This window comes from Idiotropiscis lumnitzeri, chromosome 3 (assembly GCF_059441095.1).
Source record: "Idiotropiscis lumnitzeri isolate Australia: NSW breed Sydney's pygmy pipehorse chromosome 3, RoL_Ilum_1.0, whole genome shotgun sequence".
In the NCBI taxonomy this organism is placed as follows: Eukaryota; Metazoa; Chordata; class Actinopteri; order Syngnathiformes; family Syngnathidae; genus Idiotropiscis; species Idiotropiscis lumnitzeri.
In genome coordinates, this window is record NC_142393.1 from 26,803,438 (window position 1) to 26,820,938 (window position 17,501).

General features: G+C 40.2%; 2 protein-coding genes across 3 annotated transcripts; both read right to left on the minus strand.

Annotated features, from left to right (window-relative positions):
- Nucleotides 1–1,318: 1,318 nt before the first annotated feature.
- On the minus strand, nucleotides 1,319–11,704 carry dhx35 (DEAH-box helicase 35). 2 transcript variants are annotated; one of them, XM_088291364.1, is made up of 22 exons: nucleotides 11,608–11,704; nucleotides 11,198–11,325; nucleotides 11,018–11,110; nucleotides 9,964–10,041; nucleotides 9,735–9,839; nucleotides 8,636–8,697; nucleotides 8,480–8,549; nucleotides 7,588–7,647; nucleotides 7,043–7,155; nucleotides 6,881–6,977; nucleotides 6,236–6,279; nucleotides 6,121–6,166; nucleotides 5,797–6,007; nucleotides 5,586–5,710; nucleotides 4,975–5,029; nucleotides 4,663–4,853; nucleotides 4,503–4,580; nucleotides 4,279–4,408; nucleotides 4,075–4,156; nucleotides 3,798–3,869; nucleotides 3,583–3,694; nucleotides 1,319–2,524 (listed from the first exon to the last, which is right to left on the minus strand). In XM_088291364.1, exons 1-22 carry the CDS (start codon nucleotides 11,645–11,647, stop codon nucleotides 2,486–2,488), a joined length of 2,031 nt encoding a protein of 676 aa, XP_088147490.1. In that variant the 5' UTR covers nucleotides 11,648–11,704; the 3' UTR covers nucleotides 1,319–2,485. The 2 variants fall into 2 exon arrangements, with proteins under 2 accessions (XP_088147490.1, XP_088147489.1); XM_088291363.1 differs by having other exon boundaries at nucleotides 6,121–6,279.
- Nucleotides 11,705–12,754: 1,050 nt separating this feature from the next.
- On the minus strand, nucleotides 12,755–16,545 carry rab5if (RAB5 interacting factor). The gene is made up of 4 exons (XM_088289142.1): nucleotides 16,223–16,545; nucleotides 15,027–15,130; nucleotides 14,817–14,946; nucleotides 12,755–14,213 (listed from the first exon to the last, which is right to left on the minus strand). Exons 1-4 carry the CDS (start codon nucleotides 16,325–16,327, stop codon nucleotides 14,172–14,174), a joined length of 381 nt encoding a protein of 126 aa, XP_088145268.1. The 5' UTR covers nucleotides 16,328–16,545; the 3' UTR covers nucleotides 12,755–14,171.
- Between the last annotated feature and the right edge of the window lie 956 nt (nucleotides 16,546–17,501).

Genomic DNA, 17,501 nt, shown 5'->3' on the forward strand with positions numbered 1-17,501 from the left:
CAGTTTGATTCTAACGGTGGACGACTGGTTAGCACAATGGCCTCACAATGCAGCGGTCCTGCGTTCGATTACGGCTCCAGCCTTCCTGTGTGGAGTTTGCATGTTCTCCCCATGCCCGCGTGGGTTCCCTCTGGGTACTCTGGTTTCCTCCCACATTCCAAACAACATGCATGGCAGGTTAATTGGACACTCTAAATTGCCCTTAGGTATGAGTGTGAGTACGGATGGTTGGTCGTCTCTGTGTGCCCTGCGTTTGTCTGGCAACCAGTTCAGGGTGTACCCTGCCTACTGTCCGAGGATAGCTGGGATAGGCTCCAGCACCCCCCGCGACCCTAGTGAGGAGAAGCAGTACAGATAATGGGTGGATGGATGGATGAATAGGTGGATATAGCTATAGATTAGTTCCGTCTGCCCTCTAGTGGCCATTGCTAGAGCACACCCAAAAAGCCTGCGGTGCCTTCTCGTCTCACATTTTGCGCATTTCCGTCTGTGTGAATATACGCTGAAAAACAAAATTTTATAAATAAACATTATCACACCATATTGCCATACGCATACAGCAGATTGGAGCTCCTTCTACAATAAAGACGAGAAGAAAGTTCCTTTTTTGTACTTTTGTTCCATATAACTGTAACAAAAAATATTTTTTTTTTTTCGTATTTGTTGTATATTCTGTATAGCCCATTCACTATAAAATGTATTCATTAGTGTATTTCAATCATTTCAAGCAATTCGTTTGAAAATACACACGAATTTACTATCGCTGGTTACTACCATCTGTACCCTGTCACCACGCATCGCATTCGTCCTCATTTTTGCGCTTTCATTAATATAAGCATAATGCTCATTAGATGTTTTTAATAAATATCTGAATAACCAATTACCACATACACTGTGCAATAAAATATACAAGCATCATACAGCTATTATACATTGCAGATTATGTACTGAATTCTCAATTCTTGCATGAAGATATGCTCTTTATATCTGCAATTATATTGTACACACGTGAAATAAACAGGCTAAAGTAATTTAGACGTGGCAGGCTTGTTTTATATTTACGTTCCTGTACAATACTTATAGGGCGTAGGTTACCTAAATATGGCCCTGTTCTTGTTCAGTCACGTGACTTCAGCAGTTGTAGCGACAAAAAAATATTCTGAAATTCATGAAAAAATTTAGTTATTATAGTAACTAATAAAAACGCGTTCTAGTGCCCTGATTCCTTTTATTGCAGAATGTGTCGGTATTTTGTTTTTGGACCAACGGTGACATCAAGTGGAAAAACCTGTACACTTCAATTAAAAACTGACACATATTGCATGATGTAGTACTTAGATTTTATTTGGGGATGTAAGAGAAACGGCAAGTGACAATGACCTATACGAGCAATAACTCGATGAATATGCATGAGCCCATTTATCATGCAACGTTTGGTTTACAGAGCTACTGTACGTTGTGCTTCTGAGGGTTGCGATTGGGCTTTACGGAACTCCAGTAATGTTCAACAACTCATGCACGACGGCCTAAATATCTGAATGACCTTGATTAGTAGCAATTATAGTAATATGGCAATCTTGGAGACTGTTGACATTTTAGCTGAAAATGGAGGAAAATCTGACCACAAACACATTTGTAAATGCGCATGCACTTGTTACTATATAGAAGTAACCCAATGGCATGTCAGTTTATTAAACAAAAGTACTGAATTTGTAATGTAGATGAAACACAGTAAAGCGCTGTGAATATTCTGAAGATGTGAATATTCTGAAAATGTAGTTCTAGTTCGATTGAGGCTTTATCTGTTCTGTTTATGCTACATCTGAGTGCATTTAACTACGTTTTAAGTCACCACACTGGCAAACAGCACTTTGTTTGGTTTTCACAGTATTCCCATTTACAATGCTTGCATGTTTTTTTGCACAATCTATTGAGGAATGAAATGAGAAATAGGCTGAAGAAATGAAATTGGCACTGAATGGTGAAAAGGCTGCACAATCTGAAATTCTGGTAGGATGTTCACGCAAAAGGTAAAGGTGAAGCCGGTCTTCTCACAGTGTCATCACGGGACAGTTTTAAGAAAGGAAAATTAAACTGGAGGTCAATTTACCAGTCATGTTTCTAAAGGCACCTAGGTTATGAGAGGGCAAAGGAATTGAATAAGAAAAACTGTGGCAAAATGGAAACATCCTCAACATTTCATCTTTCCTCATTATTCAACATCCAGTATTCAACAAAATACAACTTCTAAAAAAATAAAGTCGAGAACCAGGTATCACTGCAAGCATTCCCCGGACCTGAGCCTTCTCTGACTATGTACAAAGTATGACTTCGTCTCACATTCATTAGCAATCACGTTCACACAGATCTAATACAAGGGAGATCATTATCAAAAAGCAAGAGCATGGGTACAGTTGCGCAAGTGGACATGATCCATAAATATGACATCTATATTTACACGGAGAGAGCGAAAAGATGAACTGGTTTAGAGGATGCGGGAACGCTTGCTGCCAAGTGAACCATGCTGAAAGAGAAAGGAAAGAAAGGTATTTCTGTTAGTCGATGTGGAAATCAAGACCTGGTGGGTGATCTGATGACAAATGTAAAAATGTAAAATTCCGTCTATCAAGGTTCTGCAACTTTTTCGGGATAACAGGTGAGATGAGATCCATCCCATTTCCATCACCTTAAATTGTTGCCAAATATGTTATGTGGCTCATATGCAAATGGGGTAGTGCAGCTTTTGCCTCAACATGCAAATATAGCATTGCACAAACCACAGGGATTTTACAAAAAACTGATATTCTACTGATGCCATTTTTGAGGTTTGGAAAAACACCACGCCAATATGAGTAAAATCTAGGATCTCATCTTAAATTACATTTCATAAATGTCGGCATGACTGTATTATACAGTACTACCACCCAAGGTGGGCACAAGCAAAGGAACAGTGTACTTAGTGGATTGCAACATTCAAATATGATACACAAACTGTTCAATGCTTTACGCTATATTTTGTTATTAGTCTATGTTTGTATGAGTACAATATTAAACACGACGGCACGGTGGGTGACTGGTTAGCACGATAGCCTCACAGTGCAGAGGTCGTGTCTGGCCTTCCTGTGTGGAGTTTGCATGATCTACCCGTGCCCGCGTGGGTTTCCTCCGGGTACTCCGGTTTCCTCCCACATTGCAAAAACATGCATGGCAGGTTGATTGGACACTCTAAATTGTGAGTGGGAGCGCGGATGGTTGTTCGTCTATGTGTGCTCAGTGATTGGCTGGCAACCAGTTCAGCGTGTACCCCCCGCCTACTGCCCAAAGATAGCTGGGATAGGCCCCAGCACCCCCGCGACCCTTGTGAAGAGAAGCGGTACAGATAATGGTGGACAATATTATACATTGACATTCATCCAACAAGTTGATGGTGGAACAGATAAATGGGATTTCCATTCATTTCAATGGGAAATGATGATTTGGGATACAAATGCTTAGACTTATGAGCATGTCAAGGAAAAAAACTGAACTCTTTTCAGTTTGATTTTCGTAAATAAATCAAAGCATTGCCCGAGTTTGACTTACTTTAGCTTGCTTGTAGAAGTGAGGGGCCAACTCGACGAGCCAGGACGACTCCACTGCAGTCACATCTCGCATGAAGTATTTGCTTGTCTGCAAAACTTCATTGAAGACAACCCTGTGGTAGGCCAGGGTTGGCATAAAAAAATTGTTTACATTCTCAAGAAAAAACATTAAGCTAATGTAAACAACATTTTTGACGTCAACAAAAATTTTCTCACCATTTTGGTGGTTTCTCCCCATACAGTACAGAGTTGGGGTGGATGTGAAGCTCACGATCGTCTCGTAAAGTCCTGGAAGAAAAAAAAAAACATTATTAGTGTCGGAAACAAAGTCAGTGATACAAAACCACTGTGTGATAACGTGCCGAGCGACCTCTTGAGGTGTGTCACAGTAAATGATTAGATTTCACTTCATTAGTCCAAAAGACAAAAAAAGGTTGGGAAACACTGGTGGACAGTCAGAATACATTGGAGAAAGAAAAACAAGAGTGTTTACCGGTAGGAACCAGAATGGTGAACGCGCGCTGCATTAGCAAAAAACCCAGACACAATGCACCTCAAGATCACATCGGGATCGCCTGCAATGAAACAAACAATTGACAACGAAGAAAGGGAAAGGTTACTAGCAAGCATTGATTTATGACTCGCCTGTTCTTGAAAATACTATACAAAAACAGTTGATGTAATAAACCTGATGTACCTTCGCTAGAAGTCCACACCACCTTGAACTTGGTCATGAGGCGGCGCAGCTGCTCTCGTACCGTCACGGCACGTTGTAGACCTTTGTAATTGAGAAAATGCTCCTGACACCACTTTGAGCTCTTCTGGTGCTGCAGAAGACAAATGGACGGAAAAATAGAGGCAAGACTTCCCAGACTTCCTGACCTACCAACTATACACTCAAGAAATGTACGCTCACTCCACCTTCATGTAGGCTTCATACACATTTAGCATGGTGAGGTGATCGCCTTCGGCGACAGCAAATTTTCTATGTTGACGGGCCTGCAAGTGACAGAAAAGGCTTGATTACAAAAGCTGCTTCTTCATTGGTTATAACCAAAGTTATTATTGATATTCTCCTCACAGCGGCTTTCTTCTGATTGGGGGGTACAACAAAGATATTCTGAATCTGCATCATTGCCGCAATGGTGACAATCTCTTTGGAGCAGCCAAAGTTTCCCGAGTCGAGGAGCATTTTGGCAAACATGGGGCTGAGAGGGAATTCCGCCATCCGCACACCCATGGGATCGGTCAAACGTCCATAATTGTCCAGGCCTACAAACCAGCCAGGAGTGAAAGGACTCTAGTTATTTCCAAATGCTTGCTGCCACAGAATTAAATATAGTAAACAGTAATCGCGAGGCATGCGGCTTTCCAGTGCACGTCGGTTTCCTACCTCCAAGAGCATAAAGCAGCTCCAGAGCCTGAACCATACTTTGAGCTGGAGGAGGCTATGAGGGGTTTGAAAAGACAAAATAGATAGCATAATCAATTCCACAGTAAAAAAAAGGTTATTCAGTTTCAATAGAAAGTTTTGAAGCTTTTCTTCCAATTATATAGAGCCAACTTATCAATCTAGACTTTTAGCAATTTTTCACAAGTTGCAAAGTAAACTGCATTTCAATGTACATGTTTATACAGTATTATTATTTATTATTAGCAATTATTATTATTATTATTATCAATTATTATTATCAATTATTATTACTATTATTATTGATTATTTCAAGTTAAAGGTTTGTGGGTTTGAATCTCGGCTTCGGTCTTTCGGTGTCATTTTTTGGTTCCTCTCACAAGTTAGGTTGACACCAAGTGGCCAAAAATGTGTAAATGTGAGTATGAAATGTTGGTTTAGCCATATGAAATATAAAAAAAAAAAATACTGAACAGTATTTGGAATTTGTAAATTAAAATTTGTAAAAATACTGCTACAAAAGCTACTATGTATTTTATGTTGCAAATCAAATGATTGCTCTCCTTGGTGGAGCACCTTGTCTTTCAACTCACCGAAAGGAAACTGAACCGCAGAACATTGTCAATGCCCAAAGCCTTGAGCTGCAAAATAACTGGCGCCAAGTTGGTGCGCTGCATTTCTGGCACAGTAGAGGCAGGCAGTTTCTCAAAGTCCTCCTCTGATGAAAAGAAACATGTTATCAACACATAATTATGTTCACAGAAGACAAAATACATGTTCTTTTTTTACTGTAAAAGTACAAACCTGTGTAGAGTCGGAAGCATTTGCCAGGTCGGTTGCGGCCGGCTCTCCCTGCCCTCTGGCTGGCTGAAGCCTTGGAGATGGGCGTCACCACCAGTGACTCAATGGCAGTATTGGGATTATACGCACGTAGCTTGACAAAAGCACAGTCGATGACAAAAACGATACCGTTGATGGTGATGGATGTCTCTGCTATGTTGGTGGCCACCACCACCTGGAGGAAGAAAGACATTTTCAAGAAGTAAAAGGCATTCAAAACTACAGTATTTAATACTACTGACAAAACAAACATCATACATGCACGGGTTATAAACAAGGAGTCTTTACTTTGCGAACTGTGGCGGGCACCCGCTCAAAGACCTTCATCTGCTCGCTGTAAGGTAAACCGGAATACATTGGCAAAATTCTCAGGTGTTTCTTCATGCCGTGTCTTGACATAGACCTGGCCTGCTCCTGCAGAAGGGACACCACTTTCTCCACTTCTTCCTGAGAGAACGTACCCAAAGCGTGGCAATGACAATGTGGTGGAAAGAAAAAGAATGGGTACAGGGGGTGAATGCCTAAATATAAATTGTACTCAAAAGTTAAATACAACTGAACTGGACTTGGGCCGTGATTCTAGAGTGAGCTTGCATACTTTGAGAATCAATGCTTGACAACATTGTAGTTGGAAAAAAAACTGTAATACAGTAATATCGTAATTGAATACAATGTATAGAAATTAAATAGTCCGTGCATCAATAGAGTTCAGTGGCCATTGGAGACAGTATAATAAACACAAACATACTATATGTAGATTTAAGAAGAAGAAAAGTACTGCAAATAAGCTGTAATAATATTAGTCGTTTTTGTAGAGGAAAAATAACATCGGTCAGGATTGTTGTATGCTCTGTTCAAACATAAGTTGTTAAAAGATTTATTACAACAAAAATATGCTAATTACGCCAGCCCGTCTATGGCCTTTTGTGTTGTGTGTTAGCATTAAGCTAGTAAATTTATGTCAACAGAGTTAATGTGTTTTGGTTTAATACCCAAAGTCTATGCAGCAGTATCACTGTGATTGGAATTCAGAAAGGAAGCCGCAAACCTGCCCAGTAAGGAACACCAGCACATCCCCACCCTCCTCCGCTTCGTGTATTTTCACCACCGTCTCAACTGCGGCCTTCACATAGTCAGGTACAGGACTGGGGACCAAACATTAAGACTTTAGTGTAACAAGTCAAGTCTGAAGATTGCACAGCATCACTACCTGATAGTGTAGAAAATATCCACTGGGAAGGTGCGACCCTCCACTGTTAGGATGCCACATGTGTCCTTGGTGGGATCTCCAGATTCGTTCAGGTTGAAGAACTCGTGGAATTTCTTTTGGAAACATGAATTGTTCAGTTAGAATAACAAAATTATTTTTATTTATTGTTTGTCCTCTGAGCAAGAAAACTAATGATTGTGGATGACATAATCTACATAGTTGAATCGATCAATCAAAAAAGTAATGCAAGTAATATGTTGGTAATATAAGTAATACATGTCTATGCTCTGGTTAACGTTCACTTTTTTCCTTTCTACTGAGATTATGAACAGCCCAACAATAAAAGTCAAACAGGAAAAAAAAAAAACAGTACATCCCATTTTGACTGAGTAACTTGCACACGACTGCAGATGACACTGACATTTCAGCTGACGTTGAACAAGGCACTCTATCTCATTTGTCAGTACAACACAATCTGACCTAGCAATGGCTCGCATTTTTTTTCACCATTCCAGCATATCTCTTCATCTTAATGACGCAGTTACCTTGGCATCTAGAGTGGCGGAGGCCACAATGAGCCGCAGGTCTCGACGTTTCTTCTGAATCTGATGAAGAAAAAGATTCACTTACAGTAAATTCAAAGCCCCTGGGCCGTGAAAGCTCGCCGCAAAGTTTTAAAACTAGGCATCAAATTATAACAATCACGTGCAGGGGCAACTGTATTGGGCCAATATTAGAGGTCCCATATGGAACATATTGGGTAAGAAGCGAGAAGTGTAAATGCCTTGCACTCCTGCCACAACGTTAACAAAAACTTTCATCGTAACACCAAGATATGATAGATACTTAACCGTGATTTTGTCCCGTTATAGTACAAGTGCAGTGATTCTTAATGTGTGGTGTGCAGGCTCCCTCGAGTGGTAGTCCATAGAATCATGATCAAAATAAGTAGAATTCAGTTCATGTTTTAAGTGCAATGCATTTACATTTCATCTTTAAGAACTGTTGGTTTTTAAACTTTTATTTTGGTAGTTTTATTTAACATTTATATACATAGAATGAAATTAGAATATATACAAGTACAATTTATTGTATTTTCCTTTATTTAAGCACAGTGTTAAAGTTCAAACTGCGCATACCGTTAGAATGGCTTCCATTAATAATAAATATCCTTTTAGGAGTAAAATCTCTACCTTACTTTTGATGAAAACATGTCTTGTATACTATTATATTATGTAAATTAACTGTATAATAAATTGTGTAGTGGAATATTGGTACTTAAATTGCTAAATAGTATTTTTAGGCATAAAATGTCTGCTATATTGATTGTCCATTTTGCGGTTTCTCCATTATTACCTGAGGGCAACTGTGACTATAATATGGCCCGCGATGAAAACAAGTTTGACATCCCTGACTAATATTTTGAACTTGTAATACCTTCTTTAGCAGGCCGATTGCTATGTCTGTGTACAGGGTTCTCTCATGCGCTTCATCCAGCATCAAGACACTGAGAAAGACAGACACCAAAGCAGAAAACATTTGAGCTGCGGGGAGCCACTAAGCCGGGTCACCTTTGCCGTTTCAAGGCACTACCTGTATTTTTTAAGCAGGGGATCGGCCATCATCTCCCGAACTAATATTCCATCTGTGAGGAACTGAAGCCCACAAGGACAGAAACACAAAAAGATGAACATTGTGTTTAACATTATGTCAGAATCAGAATGCCCTTTATTGACATTATACTCAGTGTACAACAAGATTAGAGAAATTCCCCCCTTCGGTGCAAATACCAATAATTAAATAAAATAATGGGGGAAGAAAAAAAAAAAAAACAAAGAGTGTTGAGAACGTGTACTGGATGTCACTATATGTTGCAGTTCTACAAGGCAAAGGTAGTTGCGAGCGTGGTGCCTTGAGAATAGGTACGAGTTCAATTGGTTGAAACATTTCTCACGACATAGATTTCGTACTATAATACATTCATACGATTTGCTTGTTCTGATTTTTGGGGGTGTTTTTTACTTGAATTTACTTTTTATATATTTGAGCTGTAATGAAAGCAGAAACTACTGGTGTCAAAGTTGAAGTTTTACTTTAAATATGTCTTCACAAAGCCTTTAATTTCTGTTTCCTTTTTTTTAGCAGAAACAGGATTTTCAGGTAAAGAATAACGAATGCCAAATTGTAGAAATAAACTTTTTACTGATAAAGAGAGTCTCGTCATTTTTTTGTAACCTCAACATAGCCAACGAACACAATATTCCGTGGGCTGGGTCAAAACCCTCTAAAATGTCATTTAATGAGTTAATGGGGAAAAACAGCAGTCCATAATATCGTACTTGATAAAAACACACAGTAATGACATCATTGAATAGAATCCAAAAGAATGAAACAGTCTTTGTCTCACTGTATTAATTGACTGGCCATTGTGCTGCTCCTTCTGCATATGCTGCTCATTGAGACATCTCAACTTTTCACAGATTATTGGTGAGGCATTAACATTATTATTTGCAGAGGATAAGGAATATATGACTGACTACTGCTCTATTGTCTGTATGTGCTACTGCACCATTTGTGTTCAATCCATTGGTTAAAGCATTATAACACTGCAATATGGAAGTGTTAAGTCAAGTCACTCGTAGTTCAAAGCACCACCGTATACAAAAATAGTTGACCATGTGTTTGTGAATACCTTAACCCTTGTAGCTTGCGGGTCTGAGCAGTCGTCAAATCGAATGGTGTAGCCCACCTCATGTCCTAACCGGGTGGCTCTCTCTTCTGCAACACGGCTAGCCACCTAGCGTCAAGACAAAGAAAAGTGCTTGAAGCGGCCATGCCCTTGAGTGTTACACTGATTTGCCCTGAGTGAAAGGACTCTGGCAAAGACAAGCCAAATTGCAGGAGATCTGCAGAGCTCTTACAGAGATAGCAGCTACACGTCGGGGTTGTGTCACACCAATCACCCTCCCCTCGGCCGCCCAGCCAGCCTCCAGCAGGTACTAAGGGGAGATAAAATTAAAAAGATAGCTGACGAATGAGCAGAGTAGAAAGACATCAATGCTGCAGCAGTGCTGACGCAACACAAACCAGGCCACATCACATAGAAGAGGTCAGGTTGAGGTTAAATCACACTTGCGCACATCACCACACAGCTGATTGGAGAAAGTACGCGCACTTTATTCTGTACTTAAGTAGAAGTAGAGATATCGTGTTCAAAAAAAAATAAATAAAAAAGAGGCACATAAGAGTAAAGATAATGATTCAAATCCAAAGCTGAAGTTAAAAAAATATATAAATTTGCTGTGTCCATTTTTTCTGCCTTATTAGACCGAGATTTCAATCAAACAAGATATTAACCACGGTTGACTGTTTCTCTTTTTGTTATGCCTTTTTTCTAATTGTGTGTCATCATTCGTGGAAGAATCCAACAAGTCTATTTTGACAAAGTAGGAAGTACATATAAAAACATTTGTGTCCTCTTTCCCCACTAAGATGAAGCGAAATGCCATTAACCCGTTAAAGCCCCACTTCACAATACACCTTTTCATGTGCCCACCTTGACCACTGGGAGGCAGCACTAATCAATACTGTCATACACAAATAAAGAAGAATAGACCTCTTTGACTACTCAGTAAGTTGCTTTAGTAATAGTCATTTTCCGTACAAGATAAAGAATGTACAGTATGTCTGTGAGTATTGTGGTTATGAGTCTACTGGTGTTGTTACACCATTGTGTTCAAATATGTAAGTTTGTAAAATCACGACTATCTACGCTAACTACTTATATCCCAAGGCATCGCTGTACTTGCATAAGTAAAACATACCTGCCAGGTACGTGAAGATTCAACTTAAGTATTACTTTCCACTACAGATGCACAGCAAAAAAGTGTAGAATGTATACTCATTCAAGAGTAAATCGGGGAAACTTACACATTGTTTTGCATCACTTCTATGTTGTAGAGATGTTGCACAAACCTGAGGGATCTGTGTCGTCTTCCCACATCCAGTTTCCCCAACTATGATAACAGTCTGAAAGCTTTCCACCAAGTACAGGATGTTGTTTCTGTGCTGGAAAGACAATCATTTGGTCCATGATGAGACACAGTGGCTTGAGGCAAAGGGAGAGTGAGACGTGTTGTAAGGTGTGAAAGACACCTTGAAAACGGGAAGCTTCTGTCTCTGCTTCTCGATGGAGAGTGAAATGAATGGATTGAAGACGACGGTGGAACCGCTGGTCTCAGTGTTTAGTTCACGTTCCTCGGAGATCCCAGGTGCCTCGGACCCTGACCACACGGGAGACGAACAACGAATTGACGGTACCAATGTATGCGATGCAACGCATGAGCAATTAACGACGGATTATTCGCTACTGTACTTTGCGCCCCTTGTTTTAATTTGAAAGAGGACTTCCCGCAGGACTGGCTGCACATAACGCGCACATTCCGAGTTGAGGCTTTAAACCCCACAAAGGCTGACGCACATGTAAATCTGCTCACATACGATGTGAACATGGATTCCAATATACTAAAAACAATGCTTATTAACACTCATGTAGACAAACTTACCCGGCTTCCAAAATTTCATCGTGGAGCGAGTGCCCGCCATCTTGGATTCGACGTCACGACGTGTGTTCGCTCGTTGATGACGTCACTGCCAAGCCTCGCATGAAGATTCATTCATTCATTGGTTTTCATACAATAATTAATAGTCAAGGAAATTAATGAAGTATGTTCTCCATCATTGTTAGTCTTATTTTTAATTCAGAACGACTGTCTTTATAATAAGTACAATAATTGTACAATAAATTCATTGAAATGGAAAAAAAATGACTCCAGGTACATTCCAGCAACAAAAAATAAACACATTTTCACGTGCATTACAATTTATTGATAGAAAGAGCGTTTTTTTTAAAAAGAAAAAGTTCAACTAATGTACCATATAAAGTCAGTTCTGTTAAAAGAATGAGGTATTATTATTTTAGTTTTTTTCATACAACACAACACTTACCATTGACCAGGGGAGTGCACAGGGTGGACCGGGGCAATGCATCAATACAGCACCACCACCCGCCGCCCCGGTGACGAAAATTGTTAAGGGAAGATCCGTTCCATCCACGCAACATAATACCCACTTTTCCAGGTCAGCAAGCTCTTTCATGGTCATGTTCGAGTAAGCATCCACTGCAGCCTCCAGCGACCACAATTTTTCAGGGCTTGCCCGTCGCCACGTTGAAGGGGCATTCGGCTCGGATTGAGGGGCATCCATTTGGGAAAACTTCCATTTATGTCACTTTTTCCTACAACCTACTGTGACCAATACGATCATAGATGCTGTTTGAGCGTGAGGTGCCTAAGCATTTTCAATTTCACAAATGTTGCTATAACTCTCGCTCGAAATTGACATAAACCGAGATTAACCCTCGAAATTTGCATCTTCTACTCAAAGGCTGTGCTGATCTCAAATCCAACATGCTGCAACTCCGCCATCTATAGGGATCTGTTAGTACATTTCAGGAGTTGGATTTGCACTTTCATTAAAGTATTTTTTCCACATGCATCTGTACATTTAATCTTATCTAATTGCTGCAAAAGATAATGCATCTCAATTCTAACTTTTCAATTTTAGAAATAGTAGTTGAGCGTTAGGAGCTCTCCATCATGTATTTCTTTTAAAAAAAAAAAAAGAGTAAAAATAAACCACTCTCAATGAAAATGGAGGCTAAATGAACTCCATGTTTAATGATTTCCAAAAGATTTGATCAGAAAACACGATTGTTTCAACCACAACCTGCATATATAGGATAACAGTTTCATTACAACTTTGCAGGAACTGAGAAGTAAAGTTCTCAACTATAAAATACTGAGCAATGTTACATCCTGCGAGACGTAACGCAAGTACATAGGTTTGGGTTTGACGACAGGTTCATTAAACAGAATTTACAGAATACCTTAAATTAATTTCAAAGACTGATCTGGAAGCTACATTAAATTACTATTCCTATATCCTCTTTTACTAGTCGTTGATAAATGACACAATAAGATGTACAAACAGTTTGGTTTGGTGTGCACAGGCCAAGTTTAGCTTACATCTGTCAACAGTTTCCTTGTCCCTGGATGGACAGATTGTGATTAATATATTGTAAAGCGACGAGGTTTGGATTTAGGCAGGCAGAATGACTAACAGGAATATTCAAATATGTTTACTATTAAAACCAAAGACACATGAAGCAGATGGTAAACATCATTGTACCACAGTCCAACTGACAATTTTGATCGATTCAAATAGACCTAAAAAAAAAAAAAAAAAAAAAAAAAACAATATAGCAATAAAATTGCAAAGGCATAACATGAGGTGTGTCTGTACAGATCCAGGACCGGTGTCACGAAAGATGTATTTCAAAACCCATCTTTAAAGCGATACTGTGACGTTTGTTTCGCAGTGCACAAGCAGAGCCAGGAAAACACGGCTGTTCACAATGCCCTGAGCATCTGGCAGTTCCTGGCCATGAAGACAATGACCATGCTTGAGCAACCTGAATTTGAAGTATCTTTTGTGACACAAGTCCTGTGACATTTTCTGGCATACTTGGTGTGACAGTAATCAACAGTATCAAACTCATTGCATCCGACTGGTGTGATTTATCCTAAAAGCAACAAATAGTGTCAACATTAACCAAGTGACTGTCAGGTAGGAAATGAACCGCATTGTCTGCTTCTTGAAATTTGCAGGACCAGCGCAGGAGTTGTACCGGTAAAATGAGGTGAATATGCTGTACCAACAGATAGCAATATGCATCTTCTCCAGCAGATAGTCAGCCAAAACAATAGCATCCATAAAGGCTGTGATTCATTAGAAATAGAACCAGAGCCACTTTTTTTTATGTATTGTCAGACATGAGGACAATGATACAACGGAGGAATAATGATAAATGGGAAGGTTTGTCGCCTGTAAAAATGCAGCCCAACAACTACACAAACTGATTAAATCATGTCCATCCTCACCCAACTATTTCCATTACGCAGTGCACATTGAGGAGTCATACTGTTTGTGGCCACGTCGGCAGCCTTGAAGCCGTAGAGTTCCTGCTTCTTGACACAAATGTTCGTATAAAGTGTTGAGTGGAATCCTTTCAGTCAAAGTGTAGGGCTGTGTAAAAGATTACCCACACCACCTGAGAAGGACAAATGATGGGAGAAATTAATAATTGATCCAAGTCCATTGATGGCAAGCTTAAACTGTTGACGTATACACACAGTAAGGTATATGCAGTAAGACACCAACCACCTAAAGCCCATTTTATCTGATGCATATATATTGCACTAAATAATCCTGCTTTCATAAAACATCCATCCATCCTCTATACCGCTTCTCCTCACTAGGGTTGCGGGGGTGCTGGAGCCTATCCCAGCTATCTTTGGGCAGTAGGCGGGATACACCCTGAACTGGTTGCCAGCCAATCGCAGGGCACACAAAGATGAACAATCATTTGCGCTCACACTCACACCTGGGGGCAATTTAGAGCGTTCAAATCAACCGGCCATGCATGTTTTTGGAATGTGGGAGGAAACCCACGGAGGCACGGGGAGAACATGCAAACTCCACACAGGAAGGCCGGAGACGGAATCGAACGCACGACCTCTGCACTGTGAGGCCATCGTGCCAAACAGCCACCCACGGTGCCGCCTTTCATAAAACAAGGGGCAAATATCTCAAGCCTAAAAGATGTTTTTCAGAAGGGTCTATGCATTGCACGCATCATGAAATATTCTCCCACCAGAAACAGAGCAAAAGATGTCATGAAGCCTTCTTTGGTCAGCTCCCACGTTCCACCGTACTCTTCCTCGTCAATCTGCTGAAAGCTGCTGAAGTAGACATAGAGGACGCCAGCGTTGATGATGCAGAATCTAACGATGCAAAAACATGGTGAGAAAATTAGACCATTGCCTCTGATGAAATATGAAGAGGAAAGTTGAATAAGGCTTACATGGCTATTCCCAGAAACCCTTTCAGCGGGGCGACACCCCAGATGACACCGAGGATCACTGCAATGATTTGCCGCAGCCAGTAAATCACATCTAAAAACTCATCCTGCAAAGATTTTAAAAAGAAGAATTAACTGTAATGATGCATTTTCAGTTAAATGCCCACAGCACATCACAATATCAAGTTTTTTTCTTCCTGGATCAGTTAAATGTGTTTTGTTTCTTGGAATGATATTAAGTTTGCCAATAATACTTATGTATAACATTCATGTATTTCTTGGTTTGATATGCTGCATCTCGCCACGTAACTGAAACACGTAAAGAGGGAGCAAGTACCTTCTATCATGTCCTTGCTCGATTTGGCTGCCACTGCATTTAAGATTGCAATTTTAATAACCTGCTGTTTGCTTTCCAATCTCAGAATTATCTCATCTAATTTAACCTCTCTGAGCTGCTCCATCCCAACAATCCTGCTGGAGGCATCATGCAAGAAGTATTGAAGACTAAGTGGAAGCTCAGAAGGGAATAGAGCTTTTTCGATTGCAGGTCCCAAACTGTAGAATGACCTAGCTTTGCACATTAATAAAGGCCCCATGAAAATGTCAATTTTTAAAAAACGCCTTAAAAACTTTTTTCTATTCGTTATTTGTCAATGCAGCACGAGTCACAACCGTTGTTTCAGATTATTGTTTGTTTTTCGAGTTTTTAGATTTGTTAGTTTTTTAAAGTGCTCTTTAAATGAAATTGAATAGCACAATATTTACAATTTCCTACTTGTTTTTACTTCTTTGCAACTTAATGCATATTAGATTGTTACTTCATTGCGTACGTCTTAACTTTGTCATTTCATTACAAGGATTACACACTCCATCTGATTCTTTTTATGTTACAGTTGCAGATTACGCTCTCGAAACTTCCTTTGGTTTTGTCATTAGGTAAACAAAAAAATTATACAGATGTTAAAGTTAAGAATATATTAATCGAGCACGTTTTGAATACAAAACCAAGTCGGCATTCAGCAAATGTAAAAGTATTAATTCATATAGGCCAGTCCACATTAGTAAATTGTGAAAAATTAGATCATAGCTGCAATGTCATATTGTCCACCTCAAATGCAATGGAAAACAAACCAGGTGGTTTGCGCAAAACAAAATCCAACAACACGACTGGTAACATTTGAAAAGCGCTGCCGACTGACCTTTTCCTCCCAAGCTGCATTACTGTTGAACGCTTTGCTCCATGTGGACTGTTTGACACCCCCATTCAGCAAATGAGTTTCTTCTTTCCGCTTCGAGCTGCTCATTATTTACAGCTTCTTTTCGCCACACGGGTCGAAAAACACAAATTTCAAACTAAAGGCACCTTTAAATAAATGTGAGTGTCTGGCACCGAGTAAAAGCAATCCGCGCTGCTCTGTATAGGGAGGTATTAAGAGTTTGGACCGTGCGCTGATCTGACAGATTTCAGAGCTAGCCTCAAAAGGCCAACTGAGCATGCGCAGCGTAGGTTGACCCCAGCCAGCGTTAGCCAATTAGAGAGTGCGACGTCCTGACTTTCTGTTGCCAAAAAGGTCCCAAAAATTTACAGCGACACCAAGTGGTCAGCACATGTAAATCTATGTCAGCCCGATGAATGAGTTTGTCGGATGGGTTACACAATACAGTCATGTAAGTCCATCCATTATCTAAGCCGCTTCCCCTCACTTGGGTCGCGGGGTTGCTGCCTACGCCAGCTGTCTTCAAGCAGTAGGTGGGGTACACCCTGAACTGGTTTCCAACCAATCACTGGGCATACATAGACGAACAATCATTCACACACACACACAATCACACTTCGTGACAATTTAGAGTGCCCAATCAACCTGCCAAGCATGTTTTTGGAATGTGGGAGGAGCACGCGGAAGAAAACCCACGCAGCTACAGGGAGAACATGCAAACTCCACCCAGGAAGGCCGGAGCCGGAATCAAAACCACAACCTCTGCACTGAGAGGCCATCGTGCTAACCAGTCGCCCACCATGCCGTCATGGATTTATTAAGTATACTTTATTTATGCCTACTAGTACTATCAAAATAGGTGAAGAAATAACGTGGTCTCGGTGCTAGCAGAATAAATGAACAAACATAGTGCGTAATTCACAGGATGACACAGCATCAAATTTCAAACAATAACGTGAGTGTAATAACATTATATCTTACTATTCTTCCAATCTTGATGGTTCTCATTTTCACTACTTGTCCTGTTGTTCGGGCACAACGTTTTCGGCATTGTGAGCATCTGGCTCGTACATGTACGGTCCAACATACATCATGCCAACAACTTGCTCGTGCATAACCTCAGATAAATTTGAAAAATTGCTTTTGGGGATGATTTTTGACTGGCGTTGTACACTTTAAATACGGAGCTCCACGTTGTTTTTCTTGAAATTACGTCACACTCCCGGGGTTTGTCGCTTGCAGGATCTCGCTTTGGGAAAAC